This window comes from Melozone crissalis, unplaced genomic scaffold, assembly GCF_028551555.1.
Source record: "Melozone crissalis strain CALT ecotype California unplaced genomic scaffold, PUWL_Pcris_2 ptg000054l_1, whole genome shotgun sequence".
In the NCBI taxonomy this organism is placed as follows: domain Eukaryota; kingdom Metazoa; phylum Chordata; class Aves; order Passeriformes; family Passerellidae; genus Melozone; species Melozone crissalis.
The window spans coordinates 384,801-408,824 of record NW_026535832.1 but is presented as its reverse complement, the minus strand read 5'-3'; the positions used below and the strand labels follow the sequence as shown (position 1 = coordinate 408,824).

General features: G+C 51.0%; 1 protein-coding gene across 6 annotated transcripts in view; it reads right to left on the bottom strand.

Moving 5' to 3' along the window:
* CRTC1 (CREB regulated transcription coactivator 1) overlaps positions 1-24,024 on the bottom strand; it is a 43,258-nt gene that overhangs the window by 1,155 nt on the left and 18,079 nt on the right. Inside the window, exons 2-14 of one of the 6 annotated variants that reach the window (XM_054286564.1) lie at positions 22,914-23,030; positions 21,546-21,593; positions 18,766-18,903; positions 17,686-17,747; positions 16,851-16,945; positions 15,507-15,592; positions 15,088-15,131; positions 14,153-14,373; positions 10,828-10,964; positions 9,842-10,093; positions 7,225-7,326; positions 3,142-3,228; positions 1,570-1,750 (exon numbers count right to left, since the gene is read on the bottom strand). In XM_054286564.1, coding sequence (XP_054142539.1) covers positions 1,570-1,750; positions 3,142-3,228; positions 7,225-7,326; positions 9,842-10,093; positions 10,828-10,964; positions 14,153-14,373; positions 15,088-15,131; positions 15,507-15,592; positions 16,851-16,945; positions 17,686-17,747; positions 18,766-18,903; positions 21,546-21,593; positions 22,914-23,030 — 1,570 coding nt within the window. The remainder of the gene's footprint in view (positions 1-1,569; positions 1,751-3,141; positions 3,229-7,224; positions 7,327-9,841; positions 10,094-10,827; positions 10,965-14,152; positions 14,374-15,087; positions 15,132-15,506; positions 15,593-16,850; positions 16,946-17,685; positions 17,748-18,765; positions 18,904-21,545; positions 21,594-22,913; positions 23,031-24,024) is intronic. The other 5 variants (XM_054286565.1, XM_054286568.1, XM_054286566.1 and 2 more) reach the window with 5 other exon arrangements.

Below are 24,024 nucleotides of genomic sequence, written 5' to 3'. Positions count from 1 at the left end.
GAAGAATAACCTCAATTCCACCGTTCCCATCAGCAATCCCCGGGCAGGGATCGTTTCCAAAATCCCACTGAGACCAGATTGGCCACCATATGTGACTCTCCAACCCTCTGCTGGCCAGCTGGGGCTGAGCAGGCAGAGCTTGGCTCCCACAGCTTTTCCTCACCCTAGCACAGGACCCAGGGAATTCAGGAGGATAAATGCACAGCAAAACTGGTGCTCTAGGTGCTCTACCTGTGTGCAGGTGAGCACTGGGACACACACCTGGACTCGGGCTGGGAATGGCTGAAGGAAGGAGACATTGGCTGCAATGCTCAGAAGACAAGAAGATTTATTAGGAACTCTGCATATTTACAGACAAGATTGTTCACTCAGAACCTGACTGGTCCTTGAACAACACCCCTCACACCTTTGGCTAAGCAGGAACAACACCTTCTTGTAAACACCTTTCCATAAACACCACGTACAAACATTCCACGTGTTCACAAACACCAGGGGCAGAGATTGAGGTAAAAACTGTTTTAATTCTTTCTCTGACCATTCTCACAACTTCCCTAGGATGCAGTTACCTGTTTCTGTCAGCAGCCACACTGGACTGGCACCACAGCCCAGGTGAAACAAAGCCCTCAACAGCAACAACCCCCAGGCTGAGACCACGGAATGATGAACTGTCCTGAGCTGGAGGGACCCCCAGGGATCACGGATCCAGCTCCAGGCCCTGCACAGACACCCCAAAACCCCAGGCTGTCCCTGAGCACTGCCCAAACCTCCTGGAGCTGGGGCAGGGTTGGGCCATGCCCTGAGGAGCTGCTCAATACGGTACTTGCAGGGACCTGTAAAGAGTTTGTTATTTTGCCTTTTAATAAAAATATTTTTGTTTCTAATACTGCAACAGAAGCTATTTTGTTGATTTTATGCCTTGTAAGGTAGCTGAGCTATTTGGGTGTGAAATAACCTGTAAGAGCTGATGAGAGCTGGCTGGAGGAGGCTCCAATTTCACAGAGTCAGATCCATCACTCCTCCCTACAACAGGAGGATAAAACCCCACAGAGCCCACAGCAGGGCAGCTCCCAGGGTGGATTTTTACCTGTCAGGATGATGTTGGGGATGTTGCTGTGGCTTTGTAAGGTAGCTGAGCTATTAGGGTGTAAAATAACCTCTAAGAGCTGAAATAAACCTATGAGAGACGGCTGGAGGAGGGTCCCATTTCACACAGAGTCAGCTCCACCATTCCATCAGGACAAAACCCCACAGCACCCACGGCAGGCTGCTCCCAGGGTGGATTTACCTGTCAGGATGATGCTGGGGAGGACAAAACCCCACAGCACCCACGGCAGGCTGCCCCCAGGGTGGATTTACCTGTCAGGATGATGCTGGGGAGGACAAAACCCCACAGCACCCACGGCAGGCTGCCCCCACGATGGATTTACCTGTCAGGATGATGCTGGGGAGGACAAAACCCCACAGCACCCACGGCAGGCTGCCCCCACGATGGATTTACCTGTCAGGATGATGCTGGGGAGGACAAAACCCCACAGCACCCACGGCAGGCTGCCCCCATGATGGATTTACCTGTCAGGATGATGTTGGGGATGTTGCTGTGGCTGGAGTAGTTGAGCTGCTGCGAGTCCTGCAGGCTGCCGTGGCTGCCCGTCAGTCCCATCATGGCAGCCTGCGAGTAGTTGAGGGTGGAGCAGGGGCTGTACAGGCTGTTGGAGCTGATGGCGTTCTCGATCATGTTGAACTGCTCCAGCTGCAGGGGGACACACAAAGGGTGAACAGCCAGCCTGGCACGGGCAGGGGACAAGGACACGGCTCCAGGACAACACAGACAGGCAAACAAATTCATCTTCCCTTGCTCCAAACGGGGCCCTGGGCCCTGAGCTGCGCGGGACAGACCCTGCCCAACTCGGGAGGGGGGCACGAGCCAAACTGGGGAGGGGGACAGAGAAAAGGGAGGGTGGGAGGGGAAAAAAGGGAAATGAAGGGAATTCAGGCTCATCCTCAGGTCTCTGCCCAGCAGAATTCCCTCCAAGACTCATCTCAGTTTAAGTAATTAATAATTTAATTAATTCAATCCATCCGCTGGTGGAAGATTGAAAGGGAAATAAAGGGATGAATTCTCCCTGAGGTCTCTGCCCAGCAGAATTCCCTCCAGGACACACCCCAGTTTAAGTATTCCGTAATTTAATTAATTTAATCCCAGAATTAAATTCAATAATTTAATCCATCCATGCTCTGCTGGAGGGTGGAGAGGGAAGTTAAGGGATGAATTCGCCCTGAGGTCTCTGCCCAGCAGAATTCCTTTTTCCAAGCTGATTTTCACTGCTTTAACATTTTTGTTTCACTATTTTCCCTTTTCAAAGCTGCCTGGCATTATTTTAATCTTTAAATGCTTTATTATTATTATATATATATATTTAATTGATCTCCTATTCTAAAAGCTTCATTATTATACATTTTTTACATTGATACCCCATTTAAAAAGCTTGATTATTATATACATATTTTAATTTATCTCCCATTTTAAAAGCTTGATTATTATATATATTTTAATTGATCTCCCATTATTATATGTATTTTTACTTGATCTCTCATTTTAAAAGCTTCAATATCTATTTTTTAATTGACCTCTCATTTTCAAAGCCTCATTATTATATATATTTTTAAATTGATATCTCATTTTAAAAGCCTCATTATTATAAAATTTTAATTGATCTCCCATTCTAAAAGCTTCATTATTATCTATTTTTTAATTGATCTCCCATTTTCAAAGCTTGATTATTATATATTTTTTAAACTGATCTCCCATTTAAAAAGCCTCATTATTATACTTTTTTTTAGTTGATCTCCCATCTTAAAAGCTTGATTATTATATATATTTTTAATTGATCTCCCATTCAAAAACCCTCATTATTATATATTTTTATTGATCTCCCATTTTTTGGCAGAACACCTGCGTGGGATGGGGAGGACAAAGAGAGGGGAGGGAGGAAGGGAAACCAAACAAAACAAGAAACGAACAAAAAGCAGGAGAACTCTACATGGACAGAACGGGGACTGACTGACGTAAATTAACCAGGCGTTAATTGGGGTTAATTTGAGGCGGGAGGGGCCGAGGAGGCCCGAGATGAATTTGCTCACCTGGTGGGAGAGGGCATTAGCCTGCCTAGCTGTCATCTGCTGCTCATAATAGGAGTCCCCAAAAACACTGCCCAGCATGGAAGAATGCTGAAAACAAAACAGAGCTTCATGGTGCAAAACCCCCACTGCCCCCGGCGCGCCGGGAAAAGCGGGAATGCCGCTTAGACGGGAATGCTGAAAACCTGGGAATGCTGAAAACCTGGGGATTCTGAGAAACCTGGGAATGCTGAAAACCTGGGAATGCTGAAAATGTGGGAATGCCGGGAGTAAACGGGAATGCTCAGAGACCTGGGAATGCCGGGAATAAACGGGAATGCTGAGAAAAACAGGAATGCTGAAAACCTGGGAATGCTGAAAATCTGGGGATTCTGAGAAACCCAGGAATGCTGAAAATCTGGGAATGCCGGAAAATACGGGAATCCTCAGAAAAACAGGAATGCTGAAAACCTGGGAATGCTGAAAATCTGGGGATTCTGAGAAAAACGGGAATGCTGAAAACCTGGGAATGCTGAAAATCTGGGAATGCTGAGAAATCTGGGGATGCTGAGAAACCTGGGGATTCCGAGAAATCTGGGGATTCTGAGAAACCTGGGAATGCTGAGAAACCTGGGGATTCTGAGAAATCTGGGTATGCTGGGAAAAATGGGAATTCTGAGAAATCTGGGAATCCTGAGAAAAACAGGAATGCTGAGAAAAACGGGAATGCTGAGAAACCTGGGAGTTCTGAGAAATCTGGGACTCCAGAGAAATCTGGGAATTCCAGAGAAATCCAGGAATTCCGGAGAAATCCGCACGGAGCAGGCGGGAACCATCCGGGGCCCTCCCGGGGCCCTCACGGCCCAGGGGATCCCACAGGATCCCCAGGGAGCAGGAGGAAATCCCTCAGGACCACAAAGATCCCTCAGGACCCTCACGGAGCAGGCATGTCCAGTCCCTCACTTATTCTCCATCATTTACCAATTATTCCAAAGGTGACCAAGAATCTGAGGTCCATGTTTTAATCCTGATCAAAAATGCCAGATAAAAATCAGCACCACTACTCCTGATTTTAAATTCTAAATTCTGATATTCCAGCTGAAAATAAAAACCATTAACTGACAAAGAGAACACCTCTAAAAGACAACTTCCATGGAGTGGTTGTCTCAGTCTTGGAAAACAAAATTCAGTTGCTGGTTTATCCAGATGGCAAAAGCAGAAGGCCACAGATTTCCTTCTTAAAAACTTAAGCATGGGAAATTCAGGAAAAGCTTAGGAAGAATCAGAACAGGCACGGATTTTAGACCCTCAAAAAAACCACCTTGTATAAAAAAATTATTCAAAAATCACCTGAATTGCCCCTTCCATGAGGGGAAAAAAAAAGCACCAAGATATTCCTCAAAAACCTCCCCACTTCCAGGCAGACCCCAGGGCTGTCACATCCCAGGGTGGAAACTTTTCCAATTTATCACCAATTTACCAACACTCCAGAGCTGCTGGATCCCGGGACAAAGGGATCAAACACCAGGAGGGATCAAACACCACAAGAGCCATTGCTAAGATGCTGACAGGAGAAAAGCAAAGCACCACTTAAAGTAAATTTGGGGGTTTTAACCAACCTAAATGCAGTCCAACCTATGGTTCATAACCATTTCCAAGGAAAATGTGAATTTTGGGATGGCACAGACTTGACAGGAAGCAAAACCAACATCAAAATCCAAAGGACATTTGAGAGCTCCAAAGAGGATCAAGGTATTTTGTGCCTTTCACTCCTGTGGTTTCACTCCACAGAAGGGGAATGAGAGGACAATTCCCAACATGAGGACAATCCCTAAAATCTTTGCGCTTCACCAAGCACCGTTTCCATCCCAAAAACCTCTGGGGAGCATGAGAAGAAACCAGGAGGAGAGCAGGATGTGCTTGTGCAAGTCCAGGTCAGAGCCTCCCACCCAGCCCAGCCTGGGTTTGCCCCTCCTGTGACGTGTGCTGGTTCCTACAGCTGCAAGCGCGGAAATTCCCAAGGGAAACCCAAAATCCCCACTGGAAATGCCATTCCTTCAACACCTCAGAGCCTCAGGATCATTTACAACAACTGCAGGAAGGCCACTGTGCAAACAGCATCTCCAGAGGCACCGCAGAGTCACCAGAGCACCCTCTGGGGTCCATGAGTGACTGTGAGGAAACACCAACCCAAGCCCTGGCTGGGATGTTCCATCTCCACATCTCCAATACCTACCCGTTCTGCAGGTCAGAGGCACTAGAGCAGCAGAGTTTGTGTCTGACTGGAACAGGATGAGGGGAGAGCAGGGGAGCAGAGCCCAGCACCGGGGTGGAAGCCATGCAAACACAGAGCTGGGGCAGGCAGAGCCCTCCCGTCCCCGCGGGCACTGGGAGCACTGGGAGCACTGGTGGGACACACACACACGGCTGGCACAGCGGAGCAGGGGCTGGGCAGAGCCGGGAGCGTGGAGGGGAACCCGTGGCACACAAATCAAGGCCCACAGAGGGTTCGTGGGTCAGGGAACGTCCTTTGGCATCGGGGAGGAAGAGGAGCACGTGGAGGCACTCAGCAGCGCCCGGTGCTCCACAGGGGATGCTCTGCCTTCACTCTGGGCAGACTGAGGGGTTCTGCTGCCTGCAGCTGCCCCATCTCCACACCCAACCCCATTTCCCCTCCAAACTGGTTTCCTCCTCTCCACGTTTCATGTCTGTGACCACCGCCAGCTTTGGGGCATTCCTGGAGGCACCAAATCCACCTCAGTTTTAATTTAGCAAAACTAAAGAATTCTGGGGGTAATTAAGAGGCCAAAACTACAGAGAGCAGAATTAATAAATCCTCTGCCTTTGCTCAAGAGTCGTGGTGTCCCTGTCAAACAGAGCAAAACCTGTGGAAGTTTTTACAGAATAAAACCAGCAGGAAAATCACAGCCCAGTGTGTGCTCTGTTGGCACTGACCAGAGGGACAAAACCAAGCCAGAGTGATTGAGAAACCAAAGGGGAAAATAAATCAACATAAACCCCAAACGTGGATGCGCTGTCCAGTGAGAACTGAGTGTGCAGCATGCTCTGCTCTGGGGACAGTGCTGGTTTCTGGAGACACACAGAACTCACAGCAGCAGGCAGAGAGAGAGGTTAAGAAGCACTTGAGGCAGGGTTAAGGAAATGCAGACAATTCCTGCCACTCGGATCCAGGGCTGAGCTTACCATCACCTGGCTAATGAAGGAGACCTGGAGCTTCTGCCTGGCAACCATGAAGGGGCAGCACTTATTTAGAAAGGATCCTCCTTACAGCCTTCACCGTTCAGTGATGAAACAGAAAATGGATTTTCAGACTCTTGTGATGCTCTGGAAGAATTCCCTGCACTTCTTTTCTCCAGGTGGGATTGTCCAGAGCAGCCAGCTGGGGCTCTTTCAGCAGCATCAGGCACTGAAAATGCACTTTCTTACACTGGGGCACCTTCAGATTTTGCCTGGGTTTAATTTCTTGCTGCTGGCAGGTAAAAATCTCCCCTTCAGAGGATCACACACTCCCCCAAGCTGTGATTTCCATCCAGGCCATGTGGATGTGTGAGGAGATACAGGCAGAGCAAGGAGAAGCAGCTGGCATGCAAGGGAGTGTGCTGGGAACCCAATCCCTGCCAGCCACAAGCTGCTCATTTTAAGAGCATTTTCTCCAGTGTTTTCTCTCACTGGGTGTGTTCTCACATAAAAAAGATCCTGATCTAAGTCAGTTTGGGATATTTAGTGTAAATATTTAATATTTAGTGCCCAGGTTTTTTCCTGCTGCAGGAGGCACTGGAATTGCCCCTTTGCTGCCCTCCCATCAGCTGCCCTGGCACCCTGGCCATTGAAAGGGCTCTACCTGGAGGTTCTGCCCCCACACAAACACCACCCCAGTGCTCCACCAGCAGCCTGGTCCTGCGGCTCTCTGCTCACTGCAAAAGGCAACTCAGCAGCTCCTGGAGCCCTGTGGGAGTGGGGATGGAGGGCGTCGGTGATGCATGAGGCACACACGGAGCACAGTGAGACAACTATGGGGCAGTGATGGAGAAATCCAGCTCAAACACACACGAGAAGCAAGGCCTGTGGAAGCACAGAGTCCCTTACTTGAGGGGAGCTGCCAGGAGAGAAGCCTTGATTGGAGACAGGAGAGGTGGGAGACTGGTTGGCCGGGGAGCCAGCATTACTGCGGTACTGCTGGAGTGAGGCCTACAGAACAACACACAGTTAAACTCTGCATCGGGGAGCCTGCAAACACCCACACCTGCTGGGGAAACCACCCTCCTCGGCCCTGGGGGGGAAAACAGGGCTGTGTGAACGAGGTCCCCACACTGGGGACAGCTCTGGGACAGCTCTGGCACGGCTGGGAGCATTTCCTGCCTGTCTCACTCCTGCTCGCTTCAAAATGTATTCAAAAAATCAGGGCAGCCAAGGATTTAGGGCAAAGAAGTCTTGGGAGCTGGGAATAATTCAAAAGGGACGTCGCTCATGCTTCAGCAGCACGGCAGCCCCACGTGCGTGCTCACTGGGGGCTGCCCTGCCTCCAGCTGTGCTATCAGCACAGGGCAGGTGAGAACACCTGGCTGATAAACCTGAGCCCCAAACTCCCCTGCACCCCAGCACAGGGAGCAGGCACCCCCAGGAATTCACACTGTGTTCTGCAGCCTTTAGCTGGGCTTTTTATACTCTTCTCAGCTGTCCTGAGAAGTTATTTTCCAGGATTTATTCCCATCATAAAGAACCCTGGTTTGGAACAAATTAATATTATTAATGGGATTTAAATAATGCTGCACTAATTAACATTAAGAGTAGCCCAGCTCTTCTTATTTTATCTCCGTTAGAATTTAAGGGATGACTGAGGAGAACCTGCAATCCAGTGAATTTAACCAGATTTGCAGTGTGGGAGAACACTGCAGTGCCATTTTCTGACCCCAAATTCTGTAAATCCCAAGAAAATGTCTCTTTTTGCTCTGCATTGCCACTTACAACCTGTCAGAAGGTTGTACAAACTACAAATACATTTCAATTCTGCTTTACAAAACCTGTGCAGAAGTTGCCAGCGAGGCTGTGACAGCTCCAAAGGCTTTTTGATTAAGTGGCTTTAAATCTGTTTATTTAGGAATTACTTGAGTTGCTTTAGAAGATAAACACAGCAGCCTAAAAGTTCAGGTCATAAAGAGGTTTAGGATGAGGAAAGCAACACAGAAAGCAAAGGATGAGATCAGAATTGTCTGTACTGGTGCTGGATGAGGATTAGAGTCAAACAGGGACAGGTTTTGAGTGGGGTGGGATCCCCTCCACGGCTGGATTGCCCTTCCCTGCTCCCCTCCCCAGCGTGGCAGGGAAGCAGCTGCTCTCAAGGAGCGCCAACTGCTGAAACTTCCACCCACAACCGAGTGCAGGCCAGCAGGATGGATTTGTTTCACTGCCAAAGCCATCCCTGTCCCTCCAGCACTGCCAGGACACCCCGGGTGGGACCCCCAGGACTGGGGAGCTGGGACCTCCCTCCTTTCCTGGCCTCTGATTCCTGACCTGGGATTTTCAGCTGCTGACACAGAACATTTCCTGACAGGCCACCTCAGAACAAGCAGGAAAAGGGATCTGTCCAGAAATCCCTGCTCCAATTCTTCAGGGCACTGGAGGCAGCCACAAATCCCATTTTGGAATAAAATCCCTCCAAATAAAAGGGCTCTAAGTAGTGAAACTGCAGAGAATACCTGGTTCTAGACAACTTTTGGAAAGTAAATTTTCCAGCTGGTATTTCATTGGGAAATGGTTGTTGTGGTTGGACTCTCTCTCAAAGCTCTGGGAGCTCCCCCAGTGTGTATCCTGATGTGTTGGGGGACACTGAACACCCTGACAATCCCTCAGTAAAGGCTGATAGGTTTAGGCTGGGTCTAATCAAACTTGGCACAAAAATTTCTTCTAGAAAACACTTAAAGGTTCATTTAACCAAAACCATTTGCTGTTTACCCCAGCCTCCCTCACACCCTCATGCCCAGGGGTTGTCCAAACTGATTCCCAGCCCACAGTGCCCATGCCAGCCCACAGTGGGCACTCCCAGCCCACAGCGCCCATTCCCAGCCCACAGTGCCCATGCCAGCCCACAGTGCCCATGCCAGCCCACAGTGCCCATGCCAGCCCACAGTGGGCACTCCCAGCCCACAGCGCCCATTCCCAGCCCACGGGGGGCACTCCCAGCCCACAGCGCCCATTCCCAGCCCACAGTGCCCATCCCAGCCCACAGCGCCCATGCCAGCCCCTGGCAGGGCCAGCCCACAGTGCCCATCCCAGCCCACAGTGCCCATCCCAGCCCACAGTGCCCATGCCAGCCCACAGTGGGCACTCCCAGCCCACAGTGCCCATCCCAGCCCACAGTGCCCATGCCAGCCCACAGCGCCCATCCCAGCCCACAGCGCCCATGCCAGCCCCTGGCAGGGCCAGCCCACGGGGGGCACTCCCAGCCCACAGTGCCCATGCCAGCCCACAGTGGGCACTCCCAGCCCACAGCGCCCATTCCCAGCCCACGGGGGGCACTCCCAGCCCACAGCGCCCATTCCCAGCCCACAGTGCCCATCCCAGCCCACAGCGCCCATGCCAGCCCCTGGCAGGGCCAGCCCACAGCGCCCATTCCCAGCCCACAGCGCCCATGCCAGCCCCTGGCAGGGCCAGCCCACGGGGGGCACTCCCAGCCCCTGGCAGGCCCAGCCCCTGGCAGACTCACCGAGTTGATGTCGATGCCCATGGAGGGCTGGCTCTGGCTGCCCGGGGGGGACTGGGGGAGGCTGGAGGGTACCGTGACAGACAGGGGGGGCAGCTGGGGGCCCCTCTGCAGCCCCGAGCTCTGCAGCAGGGGCGGGGGCTGGGGCAGGGAGCTGGCCACCGCCGGCTGCTGCTGCTGCTGGGAGCTGGGCTGGGTGAAGAAGGGGTACGGGGGCAGCTGCTGCTCCAGGGACAGGGCATCCATGGCCACGGCCTGCAAAACAAGGAGCAGCGTCAGCCCCCGGGCAGGGAGGGCTCCTCACACCAACAAATGGAGTCAGGCGTGGTTTGTGCGGTAGAAACGGCACCTAAAGGTTCAGAGAGTCGAGAAGCTGCTCTGAGATATTGCTGGCCCTGGCAGGGGGGATTGGATGAGGTTTAAGGGTCCCTCCAAGCCAAACCATCCTGTACAAACCAACTGAATCTCAAGGTCAGAAATCGCCAACCCGGGCAGTCACAGAGCCACAATAAAACCGATTTTAAAAGTTAATTGAGTTTCTGTCATAAATTAGAGAAATGGCTTTCAAATTTCACAGCTCACTTTGGGACAACACAAGAAAATGTGGCCTAAGAGATGGTTTTTATCAAGGCTCTAGAAAGGAGCAAGTAAAATCTGTCCCCTCTACAAACCTCTTCTGTTTTAGGTTCTCAATTAAGGAACACCTTTAAAGAAAGAAATTACAGAACAAGAGATGAAGTTCATGGAATCATGGTTTGGGCTGGAAAGCTTAAAGCTCTTCCTGTCCCATGGGCAGGGACACTTTTACTATCCCAGGCTGCTCCAAGCCCAGTCCAGCCTGGCCTTGGGCACTCCCAGGGATGGAGCAGCCATTTCCCCCCACCCTCCCAGCCAGGAATTCCTTCCCAGTGTCCCCGTGGCTCTTTGATTAAGCAAATTAAACCAACATAGATGTGATTGGGAAGCCTGGCTTGCCCCTGAGCTCCTACCTGAGTGATGGGTGACAGTGGGGACAGCGTGGGGGACATTTGCTGGGACTGAGGTCGCCGTGAGTCCGTGCCCAGGGACAGGGGGCTGACGCTGGGCTGGCGGTGCTGGGACGGGGCCGGCGTCGTCGTCATTCCTGCTGGGAACAAAAAACCCCTCAGCATGGCAGGGACAGGGCAGGGACAGGGCAGGGACACAACAGGGACAGGGCAGGGACAGAGCAGGGACAGAGCAGGGACAGGACAGGGACAGGGCAGGGACAGAGCAGGGACAGGACAGGGACAGGGCAGGGACACGACAGGGACAGGGCAGGGACAGGACAGGGACAGAGCAGGGACAGAGCAGGGACACAACAGGGACAGGGCAGGGACAGGACAGGGACAGGGCAGGGACAGGGCAGGGACAGAGCAGGGACAGGGCAGGGACACGGCAGGGACACAACAGGGACAGGGCAGGGACAGGACAGGGACAGGACAGGGACAGGGCAGGGACACAACAGGGACAGGGCAGGGACAGGGCAGGGACAGAGCAGGGACAGGGCAGGGACACGGCAGGGACACAACAGGGACAGGGCAGGGACAGGACAGGGACAGGACAGGGACAGGGCAGGGACACAACAGGGACAGGGCAGGGACAGGGCAGGGACAGGACAGGGACAGGGCAGGGACAGAGCAGGGACACAACAGGGACAGGGCAGGGACAGAGCAGGGACAGAGCAGGGACAGAGCAGGGACACAACAGGGACAGGGCAGGGACAGGACAGGGACAGGGCAGGGACAGGGCAGGGACAGAGCAGGGACAGAGCAGGGACAGAGCAGGGACACAACAGGGACAGGGCAGGGACAGGACAGGGACAGGGCAGGGACAGGGCAGGGACAGAGCAGGGACACAACAGGGACAGGGCAGGGACAGGACAGGGACAGGGCAGGGACAGGACAGGGACAGAGCAGGGACACAACAGGGACAGGGCAGGGACACGGCAGGGACACGGCAGGGACAGAGCAGAGACAGGACAGAGACAGGGCAGGGACAGGGCAGGGACAGGGCAGGGACACGGCAGGGACAGGGCAGGGACAGAGCAGGGACACGGCAGGGACAAGACAGGGACAGGGCAGGGACAGAGCAGGGACAGAGCAGGGACAGAGCAGGGACACAACAGGGACAGGGCAGGGACAGGACAGGGACAGGGCAGGGACAGGGCAGGGACAGAGCAGGGACAGGACAGGGACAGGGCAGGGACACAACAGGGACAGGGCAGGGACAGAGCAGGGACACAACAGGGACACGACAGGGACAGGGCAGGGACAGAGCAGGGACACAACAGGGACAGGGCAGGGACAGGGCAGGGACAGAGCAGGGACAGAGCAGGGACACGGCAGGGACACGACAGGGACAGGGCAGGGACAGAGCAGGGACAGAGCAGGGACAGAGCAGGGACAGGGCAGGGACACAACAGGGACAGGGCAGGGACAGGGCAGGGACACGGCAGGGCCCTGCTGAGCTCTGGACCCAAAGGAATTCCCCAAACCCAGAGCAAAGAGCGGCCCGAGCGAGCAGCACCGCAGGCGCCTCGGCCGATGGCGCGGGAGCTCGTTAGGTGATTTGTAATTAATTTGGTCGGGCTGAGGAGCATCAGGATGAGAGGAAGAGCCCTGTGGGCTGTCCTGGCTCAAGCCCAGGCACCCAGGTGGGTGGGGCTGGTGGCCAGGCTGAGGAATTGGAAGAGGCAGAGCAGCCTCAGCAGCTCAGACACCGCGGGCACTGCGCTCGCACGCCTGCACTCGGGCAGCCCAGCAAATGCAGGTTCTGCTCTGTTTGTGTGGGCTCAGGCTCTGGGGCTGAGATAACAAATCCTGGAACCAGCCTTATCAGAGGGCACTTGAGGTACTGTAAAAGCAAACGCCTCTTTAATGGAAAAAGCAGAAGCAGAACTGGTTATGCAGGAAGAGCCCCGTTTTTAATGGCACAGCAGGGCAGGAAATGTCCACCACAATGCCAGGAGCCACAGCCCGGCACGGGGTGAGGATAAACAGCCCAGATATCATCATTTTGTTCAGATCGAGCCAAAAATCTGGGAGTTTAGAACCCTCCCCTCTTTTCTGCTTCACCCCAGAGGAAATGAGGGAAGATCTGAGGCCAAGGCAGCGTGAGCAGGAGAACTCAGAGGAGCCCGCAGCTCCCGGGCACTGGCACGGGCTCAGCGCTGCCAGGAAGGCCAGGCTGCCAAGGAGGCAGCAGGACAAGGGGCTCGGGCAGGCAGGTGCCCAGGCAGGTGCCCAGCCCAGCACTGGCACCCCTGTGGGCGCCAAGGCGCTGGCACTGGCAGTGCTGTGTGCCCACGTCCCCTCGGGGTGCTGGGGCACCCCTGAGCAGGGCACAGGGGGCAGGAGCCTCAGGGAGCTTTCAGCAGCAAGGGAAGGGTGCGAAAATCAGTTTGGAAAGCACCCAGGGCTGAGGGGGCAGTGCATGAAGGGTGGGATCAGCTCCAGAGAGAAGCTGCAATGAAGTCAGTGAGGAAATTTGAATTTCTTCTGTCAAAGCAGTTTCACACTCACCAGTTTGGGTTTATATAATTTACTTTGCTAATTATGGGGGGGGAAATGTGGAGATCCACTGTGGCTGAAATCCTGATTTCTAAAGCCATCCCTGAAACTTTGGAGCCCAAAAACTCCTCCAAGGATGCTGAAAAGTGAAAAGGGGAAAGGGGGACTTGGCAGCTGAAAGTGCTGCCCCACTCTGTCCCCAGATGGTGAAATCCTTTAAAGGGTTAAATTCTCTTCTTGCTTCCCAAACTCACCTATTACAGTCATTTCCTTTTCCCAGTCCAGGAGAAGTGGGAAAGGGAATCCTGCCCAGCACAGGAAATAGATTTGTATTTTTGGCTACAACTCCTCATTACTATTCTAGGAATCAAGAGACTCGCAACTGTCATTGATCATTAAAAAAGAAAAAACAACAAACAACCCTCTTTGTTGACAAAAACATTCAAAAAATTAAAAATAAAATTAAAACCATTAAAAAAAATTAAAAATAAAAATTTTAAAATTTTAAAAATGAAAAAATAAATTAAAAAATAAAAAATTAATGTCAAAAATTAAAAATGAAAACATTTAAAAATTTTTAATCAAAAAATTTTAAAATGAAAACATTTATTAAATTTTTAAAAAAATGAAAAATAAAAAAGGCCCCAAATCCAATCCCCAAAAAGCACCAAGAAGAGCAGTTAAAGGTCCTGTGAGCACATAAATCCCCATTTTTTGCACACACAACCCAAAGGAGCAGTGAGCCAAACCCAAGGGGAAGCAGGGCACTGCTGGGGCCGCTCACCCTGGCTGGCAGCGCTGATGCCCAGGTGGGTCAGGTTGGCAGCCAGGTTGCCCGTGCTGCTGGAGCTGCTCAGGGCAGGGAAGGAGGACTCCTCGGGGTCCAGGGGCGTGGGCAGGGGCGAGGGGAAGTGGATGTTGGTCAGGTCTGGCAGCGAGCCGCCCGTGTTGTGCGTGCCAGGGATCAGGGCTGTAGTGTTCTCCTGCTCGGCCGACGGGAAGATGCTGCGTGCAGGGAAAACACAAATTCATTCATAGCTCAGTCTGCATAGAGCTCTCTAAAATGATTTCACAAGAAAAATTAATTAAGGTTTTTTTTAGCTTTTTAAAATTTACTTCATGAGAAAATTTCATTAGGATTTTTTTTGAGATTTTTAAAATGTATTTAACAATAAAATTTCATTAAGATTTTTTTGAGCTTTCTAAAATGTATTTAACCAGAAGATTTCATAAAGAACATTTTTTGAGATTTTTAAAATGTATTTAGCAAGAAAATTTCATTAAGAAGATTTTTTAAAGCTTTTTAAAATTTATTTCACAAGAAAATTTCATTAGGAAGACATCTCTCACCTTTTTAAATGTATTTAACGAGAACATTTTATTAAGACGTTTTTTGAGATTTTTAAAATGCATTCAGCAAGAAAATTTCATTAAGAAGATTTTTTAAAGCTTTTTAAAATTTATTTCACAAGAAAAATTCATAAAGAAGATTTTTTTGAGCATTTTAAAATGTATTTAACAGTTAAGAAAAGTTTTTGAGCTTTTTAAATATCTTTAACAAGAAATTCCATAAAGATATTATTAGTATTTCTGACCCTCAGAGGGTCTTGTTTTGTACCTAGAACCTTCCCAGAATATTCCAAAGCAATAGGACATTCAATCCACAGTTCTTCTTAAAGATCTCAGTGCCTTTAAAATAAAAAATTGCCGAGAACTTACTTGATTCCTGGAACTTCACAGGATTTAGGTCTCGATGACCCAGTCTGAAAGAGAAGGGAGAGAGATTTGAAGGCAAAGATGCTGCTGGAGGCTATTGCCTCAGAAATATTTCAATTATAAGTTCAATTTAATCATTTCTGTGTAAGATCTGGGAGCTCTTAGAAGATATTTATCATTTTTTTGCTTTATTCGTCCAAGAAATCTTAAATTTCAAAACTTTCTCCTCATATAACCCAGCCTGTGCATTCACAGCCACATAAAATGTTCTTTCTGCTCTAATATTTATTATTTGTTTTTAAATACAGCATTTAATCTCCAATCTCAAGTAGTTTATTAATAATGACAGTGACTAAAGCATTCATTTATCTAAATATGTTCAGAAAATAAAATTTCTACTCTTTGAAAGGTGCAATCCCCACCTTTTTAGTGTCCCAGCCTTGCTTAGAGAGGGTTTTGTCTGCATCAGAGGTGGGTTCTTCCATTCCAGGGACAGTCAGCAATAAAACTAAAAAGAGATGAAAAGGAATCATTAACAATCAATAATATTCATCTTATCAGTTTAACCTTTGGGAAAATCTTACGAAGTTTAAATTCTCGAGGAGGATGAAACAATAAAAAATTGCTGAGAACTTTTTGGATTGCTGGAACTCCCCAGGAAGTTTTAGAAGGTGTAGGTGTTTGTAAGTGTTTGTAGATGTTTGTTGGAGGGTTAAATTGAGGAGTTTTCTTTGGGATCAGGGATTTGAAGGCTGTTAAAGCCCTTTAGGATCTGCAATTCCCGATTTTCCTGAGTGGAGCAGGAGCAGGGCCCAGCAGAGGGCACCAGAGCTGAGGGTGCCGGAGCTGCTCCAGCCAGGAATTGTTCTGGGATCCTCTGGAATCTGCCTCCTTCCCCAGCCTGGAATTGCCCTGGGATCCTCTGGAATCTGCCTCCTCCTTTCCCAGCCTGGAATTGCCCTGGGATCCTCTGGAATCTGCCTCTCACCAGCCTGGAATTGCCCTGGGATCCTCTGGAATCTGCCTCCTCCTTTCCCAGCCAGGAATTGCCCTGGGATCCTCTGGAATCTGCCTCCTCCTTTCCCAGCCGGGAATTGCCCTGGGATCCTCTGGAATTTGCCTCTCACCAGCCTGGAATTGCCCTGGGATCCTCTGGAATCTGCCTCCTCCTTTCCCAGCCTGGAATTGCCCTGGGATCCTCTGGAATCTGCCTCCTCCTTCCCCAGCCTGGAATTGCCCTGGGATCCTCTGGAATCTGCCTCCTCCTCCTCCTTCCCCAGCCTGGAATTGCCCTGGGATCCTCTGGAATCTGCCTCCTCCTTTCCCAGCCTGGAATTGCCCTGGGATCCTCTGGAATCTGCCTCCTCCTCCTCCTTTCCCAGCCTGGAATTGCCCTGGGATCCTCTGGAATCTGCCTCTCCCAGGGATGCTCCTGGGGATCCCCCAGCCAGAATAAACTCGGGGTGCAGCCTCTGCTCCTTCCTTGCAGGTCCCTACTGAAATTCTGGGAATTCCACTCTGCCCCAGGAGCTCCTCCAGAGCCCCCCCAGCCCAGAGGATCCTCCTCAATTCTATCACTTGGGGCTCAGGAAAAACTTCTCCCTTTGTTTTGTGTCATTTTTCCTGGATTTCAGCAGCCAGAAAGGTGAATGTGATCCAACTGCTGTCACAGGGAGTGTCAGCACTCCTGAATTTTACAAACATGAGGCCCAATCTGTGGGGATTCCATCAGTACAAATATTTTTATCTCTTTTTTTTCTGCTCACCTCTTTTCTGCTGCATGTCCTGTGACCCTCCTGAAAAGGATTCCTGCTGAGCTGGAGTCATGGTGCTCTGGTGCAAGGCAGAATCAGAATTTGTCCTGAGAGAAAGCAAAACCCACAATATTTGTATTGTCAGCTTCACTAAATAAAAGAATTTCCGCTCAGATAAAAGCAACAACTCGGTAAAACCTCAATATTGTGCATTAAAACCCAAAACTCTCTATATGGCAGAAACCAGGCAGAATTTCCTGGTGAAACAATCAATTTGCAGAACAAATTAGTTCAAGTTTGAAGAGCAATAATGGGATTGAAAGGAACACAGGATAAATTGGTTGCCCTTGTTAGAACAGAGTTTTATCTGCTTTGTTCAGATTAAATATGATCAAATAATGCCATTTTTAAGCTGTTTAACCATGCTTTGGTTATTGTGGTGGTTAAAACAAACATTCCTGTTGGGAGGAGGAAAAGGAATGGCTCAGGATGTTGTGGAGATGGGAATTCTCATGGCCAACACATCTCAGGATGAACTTTGAGTGTGGCCACCCTCAAAGTGTAACTCTGTGTTCCTTCCCACTGGAACATTCCCAGCCCAGTTTCTGCACCCTGAGAAATATCCAAGTCTTGGGCTGTGCCTGTGAACATCTGGATTTTTAAAGATTTTCAAAGATTAAACTTTAAGGATTTACCTTTAAAAAGGTACCACTAAATCCAAGTATCACTTGCAGACACCTCAATTTTAAAGCTCATCTAAAACAAGCACTAGTGAATTCCAAAGTGAGTTTCTGAATGTCTAAAGGCACCATCCCCAGTGCTGCAGGGTCAGGATGGGGACACCCACCTCCTCCAGCTGGTGTCCGACGGCGGGGACAGGTACACGGTGCCATAGGGACAGCTGTCCACGTGGGCCGGGTCAAGGCAGCAACACTTCCACTCCAGCAGGAAACCTCAGCCCAAGAACCACCCCAATTACCCCGTCAGAACCACCAAACTCACAGATTCTCTGTGGGGAACGAGAGGGATGGGTGGTGTGGCACCCACAGGAGAGGAGCAGAAGGGATGGGTGGTGTGGCACCCACAGGAGAGGAGCAGAAGGGATGGGTGGTGTGGCACCCACAGGAGAGGAGCAGAAGGGATGGGTGGTGTGGCACCCACAGGGGAGGGAGCAGAAGGGATGGGTGGTGTGGCACCCACAGGAGAGGAGCAGAAGGGATGGGTGGTGTGGCACCCACAGGAGAGGAGCAGAAGGGATGGGTGGTGTGGCACCCACAGGAGAGGAGCAGAAGGGATGGGTGGTGTGGCACCCACAGGAGAGGAGCAGAAGGGATGGGTGGTGTGGCACCCACAGGAGAGGAGCAGAAGGGATGGGTGGTGTGGCACCCACAGGAGAGGAGCAGAAGGGATGGGTGGTGTGGCACCCACAGGGGAGGAGCAGAAGGGATGGGTGGTGTGGCACCCACAGGGGAGGGAGCAGAAGGGATGGGTGATGTGGCACCCACAGGGGAAGGAGCAGAAGGGATGGTGGTGGTGTGACATCCCCAGGGGATGGAGCAGAAAGCATGGATGGTGTGGCACCAACAGGTGAAGCAGCACAAGGCATTGGATGGTCTGGCACCCCCCAGGGATGCAGCAGGAGGAATGGGGTGGTGTGGCACCCCCAGGGGAAGGACAGAAGGCACTGGATGGTGTGACACCCCCAGGGGGTGGATGGAGCTGAAGGGATGGATGGTGTGACACCCCCAGGGGGTGGATGGAGCTGAAGGGATGTTGGGGTGGTGTGACACCCCCAGGGGATGGATGGAGCTGAAGGGATGGATGGTGTGACACCCCCAGGGGGTGGATGGAGCTGAAGGGGTGTTGGGGTGGCACCCAGGGATGCAGCAGGAGGCACGGCCGGGCACAGCCCTGTCCCCAAGGATATCTGGCGGCCGTGCTTGTCCACGGAGAGCGGGCGGCGGTGGGGCGAGCCCAGGCGGTTCCGGTCCCGGTACACTCTGTCCACCAGCCCGTGGTGCCGCGTGGTCCTGCTCGTGTCCAGGGCCGACGACTGGAACGGGGTCTGGGAGAGACACAGCCATTACCCCAGGGAACAGCCCCGCCTGCCCAGAGCCTCCTCCTCCTGCTGCTGCTGTGCCAGGCTGGCTCGCTCTGAGCAGTCCCACTCCGACACCAGGCGCACGTTGTGTTGCTGTTTCTCCTCCACAGCTTTTTGGGAAAGCTGCCTCCTCCAGAAGGGCCATGCTGGAGCGCCCTGGCCCGGCCCAGCACTGCCCTCGCAGCCTGGCACCCCTGAAGCCCCGGGCTGAGCGCGGCAGAGCTGCCAGGCGCCGGCCACATGCCCCTGGTGCAGCATGCAGGGTGGAACATGCCAGAGCCTGACCCGGGCCAGGAGATGCGGGAGGAGCTGCACGCTGAGCTCAGCATTCCCCAGGACACGCTGCCTGCTCCCAGGCTGCCTCTCACCCCTCCTTGCAGCACATTTATGTGAAGGGGACACTGAGAGAACGAAAAGGAAAAGAAAAGCAGTTTCCTTCCTCCTCTGTCGGATGGCTTTGAAGTGATTTTCAGCTCCTTCGGTGACCCGAGGTGGGATGATCCCACCTGGACTCTTATCTCACTGACATCCTGAGCAGATGATTTCAGAGCAGGAGGATGGCAGGGGAAGGACAGGGAAGATGAATTCCCAGGCTGAGCTGGAAAACTCTCACATTTTCCACAGCCCTTCCCAGTGCGTACCGGGGGGACGGAGGAAGCACCGAGGGGTCAATCTCTGCTCGTACTCCAGCAGCAATTTATGGCTCTCCAGGGAGAGAAATCCTCCCCAGCCCTGCACTCCCTGCCAATGTGAACAGCTTTGCTGAGTCCCTCAACACCATCTGTTTGGAAATCCAAAATTTCCTCCTCCATTCAGGTGCTGCACGTGGCAAATGCACTGTCCTGTCTGCCAAGCCATGAAACCATCTGGCTCCCACATTCATCCCTTTTTCTTTGGCTTTTCTGCTTTTCTTTTTTTTCCAAGTGTCAGCTTTGGCTGTTGAAAAGATTATTTCTATAAAGCTTTGCATTTATTTTGAAAGGCTTTGTTTGTATGAACTTTTTAAAGAGTCTTTCTACTATTTTAAACCCTTTTCTCTTCAGCAAATATTGGGCTCCTCACCCTCTCTGCACACACAGGCTGTGTTAACAGAGCTGCAGAGGGGCTGTGGTGTTTATTTTCTCATTTCAGGGCCAACATTTTATATGCAGCAGAATATTTAAGGCAACAGGGGACTAGAAAGGAGCTCAGTGACTTTTTACAGGACTCTCAGCACTTCGGATCGTGGGGTTTGTGCTTCACTTCCTCACTTGGCTGAGAAATCTCAAACAGAATCTCAATTTTAAGGGGTTTAAATTCAAACACGGTGCTTTAATCTCTGCTGCGAGCACTGAGCAACAATCCCCACACACAAGTGGGAATATTCATCATTCCAAAGTGACAAAAGGTCTCAAACTCCTCCTTTTAGCTGTTGTTACAGCCCAAAAGGCAGCAAAACTTGCAAATACGTGCTTGGAAGGTCAACAGGAAAAGCAATTTCCTATGTCAGTGGTGTCAGCACAGTGCTGCTAAAAAAGGAGCAGCCAGCCCTGAGCACAGGGCTCACCTGGAATTTAAAGGGAGGCCAAGGCAGAAAATTAGAAAGACAAAAAGCTCCATGTAAAAACAGCTATTTCTTAGGGTTTTACCTTTTACTGGCACAATTTCCTTATCAAAAACACAACAAAAATCTCATCTGAGTGCAGCAGTGGCACAAACAAACACAGAACGTGTCCCAGATCAGGGCTACAGCTCACAGAAAGAGGGATTTGGGGGCAATGCTGTTCCCTGGCTTTCCAGGAACCAGGATCCCAAAAGAATCCTGAATTCAGGGGAACAGAAAACACCTGAGGAAATGGATATCACCTCCAGCAGGTCTGGCTGCTCTCTGCAACCTTCCTATGAAATTTCTTTAGGGCCAAACACCAGGACAGTGTTCCTGGATTAAAACTCCCCATCTCTGCATGGCATGAGATATTTAACTCTAGGGAGAAAAACTGATTAAAAATAATGAATAGATCTGAGCACTGATTGTATTTGGGAAAATGAAGAACTACAAGGGTTTCACTCCCCTGAAGAACATTCAAGGGCTTGAGAGCAGACCCCAAAGCCCCCAAACCATGGGAAAAGCAGCTCAATGCAGACAGGAAGGAAAAAGCTCCGTGCTCTCCAAGCGTCCTTTCAGGATTTGTCAGGAAATGAACCCAGTGAGGGGGATGAGGGGGAAGGAGGAGTGGTACCTACTGCTGGGTGATGCTTTGGTGCCTCCTGGTGCCAAGCAGGATTTGGGAATTCATTCTGCCCTTCCCCACGATTTAAACATGCAGGCTGAGTGCACATGCTCAGAGATTGCTGAAACCACAGGCCAAGACTGGATAATCCCCTGGCTGCACCAAAGAAACCCCCAAGAACCAGAAAGAACCACACGACAGCGAGTGCAGGGAGCCTGCACAGGAATTATCTGCAGGTTCCCGACTGGGATGCAGGGCACAGCCTGGCTTTGTGGGGCAGCCCTGGGGTGAAGCAGTAACTCCTGTGCAGGGCACAGCTGTGCACAAATACGTATCCACCTGGGCTAAGGGACCAGTCCTAAATACGTATTTGCACAAACCTAAAAACTTGTTTACCAAAGAGACAGGAACTGCTCCAAAGGCTTCAGCCAGAGCTCCGTTGTGCTGCAAATCAAAGAGGCAGAAGATGCTCAGACACCAACGCTCCCAGCAGGCACAAGCACCCAGGCTCTGCCTTCACACCATCCCAGAGACGTTCGCAGTCGCGCTCTCAGCCTCAGACTGGAAAAACCTGGAAAGCTTTTCCCCCTGCTACAAACACATGGCCTTGTTTTGTTGTTTGTCACCATTTGTTATCTGGAACAACATCAATTTGGGTTTTTTTTTAGTGTGTGTGTGTGTGAAAGAATATAGAAAACCCTAGGGTGTAAGGATAGTTCGTTTCTGTCTCCTCCTCCAGTCATTCATAAATGTTTGAATATTCCCTTTTCAGCAGTCAGGATTAAAACAGTCCAGGTAAAAACCACCAGTGATGGCCATCAAGCACAGAAATACTGAAATATTGTGGTTTAACAGGAATTCTTAACCCCCCTAACAAAAAGCTGAAGAGAAAAGCTTGAACAGAGCAGACACTGTGGAGTAACACTGGGGACTCCAATCCACTACAAACCTCTGCCCTGCATTCCCCAAAGAATTAAAGATTAAAATAGACTTTTGCCTCTCCTCCTGCATGAGATTCAAGCTTTTAACCTGCCCAAATCCAGCTGTCTGCACCTATTTCAAGCAGCAGTTAGAGGAGGTCAGCAAGAGTTTCTCCATCTTTATTAAGCAGCCTTCATCAGAAAACCACAAACTGCAAAATTTCCTTCCCACCACATCCTCGTGAGCTCAACTGTAACTCTGACTGCTCAAAAAAGGAAAGCCAATGCAGAAATGTTCATTATTTTGAGCTCTCTAAATCAACTAAACGTGGAAATCAGGAGTCCACAAAGGATCCACCAGCTAATCCTGTCCTTGGACAACATCCTCTGTCCAAACATGCTTCAAACAGCAAGATATTCACCTGAAACTCTGATTTTGTCTAAGGTGCATCATTCCTGGAGTCACAAAACCCAGCCAGGACTTTCTTACATTTCCTTTCCAAAAAGAAGTGATAATTCTGATACCACTTTGTGTCCCACTGCTCTCCTCCTCTCCCAGGATTCCTCCCACAGAACATGCACATCAGTTCCTCCACCCCAACATCATCTTTATTTCCTCCCATTTTGCTTTGAATTTTCAGCATCTTCCCAGACTCCATCAGGAATTGCATCTCTCAGAGAACTAAAATCTACCACAATCAACATAAAAAATACCCCCAGATCCCAACCCAGCAGGAGTTTTCAAAGCAGGGTGTGACTTCTGGAGCAGCAGCTGCCTGGGGGACACAGCAGCATCCCAGCCCAGAACTCCTCACCAAGCCCAAGGAAAAAGCCTCAAACTCACCTGGAAGGGGAGATCCATGGCACTGTTCCCAATCTGATTCACATTTGGCAATGACCCCCCGTAGTACTGGCCACGACTCTGCCCCAGTTGCAAATATTGGGTTTTCTGCAGCTGTAGCTGAGAGAAAAGAAGGAGGAAAACACAATTTCAACAGTTATAACCAGCACACTGCGATCACTGAGAATGGAGATCATTAAAGGGCATCAATCCAACTTTCACAAAGGAGGGTCGACCTTCCCCACACGTTTCTTGCAGCAGGAAAAGCCCTGGAGAAAGGGCAGGGAGGGATTTCCAGGGAAAGGCAGAGCCAGGTTCTCAAACAAAGCACAGAGAGCATTTCACAGAGAACCCCTCCAGCCAAGGAACACCCAAAGCACCACCAGGAATTCCCTGCGGCACAGGCACACATGGAGGGCCTGCAGAGCTTCACTGGACTGCAGGAACCACCCTGCAGTAACGTGGTCCGGGGGTTTGCCCAGGGCTGGAGACACTGCTGGGTGTTCAGCTGGGGTGCTGAGGGTGCTCAGGGTGTTCAGGGGTGCTCAGGGATTCTCAAGGATGCTCAGGGATGCTCAGGAGTGCTCAGGGTGCTCAGGGATGTACAGGGATGTTCAGGGATGTTCAGGGGAGCTCAGAGATGTTCAGGGGAGCTCAGGGATGCTCAAGGATGTTCAGGGGTGTTCAGGAGTACTCAAGGATGTTCAGGGATGCTAAGGAATGCTCAGGGATGCTCAGGGATGTTCAGGGATGCTCAGGGATGCTCAGGCGTGCTCAGGGATGTTCAGGGTTCTCAAGGATGTTCAGGGGTGCTCCAGGTGCCCACAGCACAGTGCCAGCACCCAGACAGGATGCAGAGAAAAGGCCCAGCCCGTTTGCTCCATGCCAACACTCTGGGCAGTGTCCATGCAGGATCACACAACTCCAGAATGGTTTGGGTTGGAGGGACCTCAGGGATCACCTCACCCCAGCCCTGCCATGGCAGGGACACCTCCCAGCACCCCAGGCTGCTCCAGCCCGGCTCTGGGCACTGCCAGGGATCCAGGGGCACCTCAGCTGGGCTGGGAATCCCATCCCAGAGCCTGCCACCCTCCCAGGGAGGAATTTCATATTA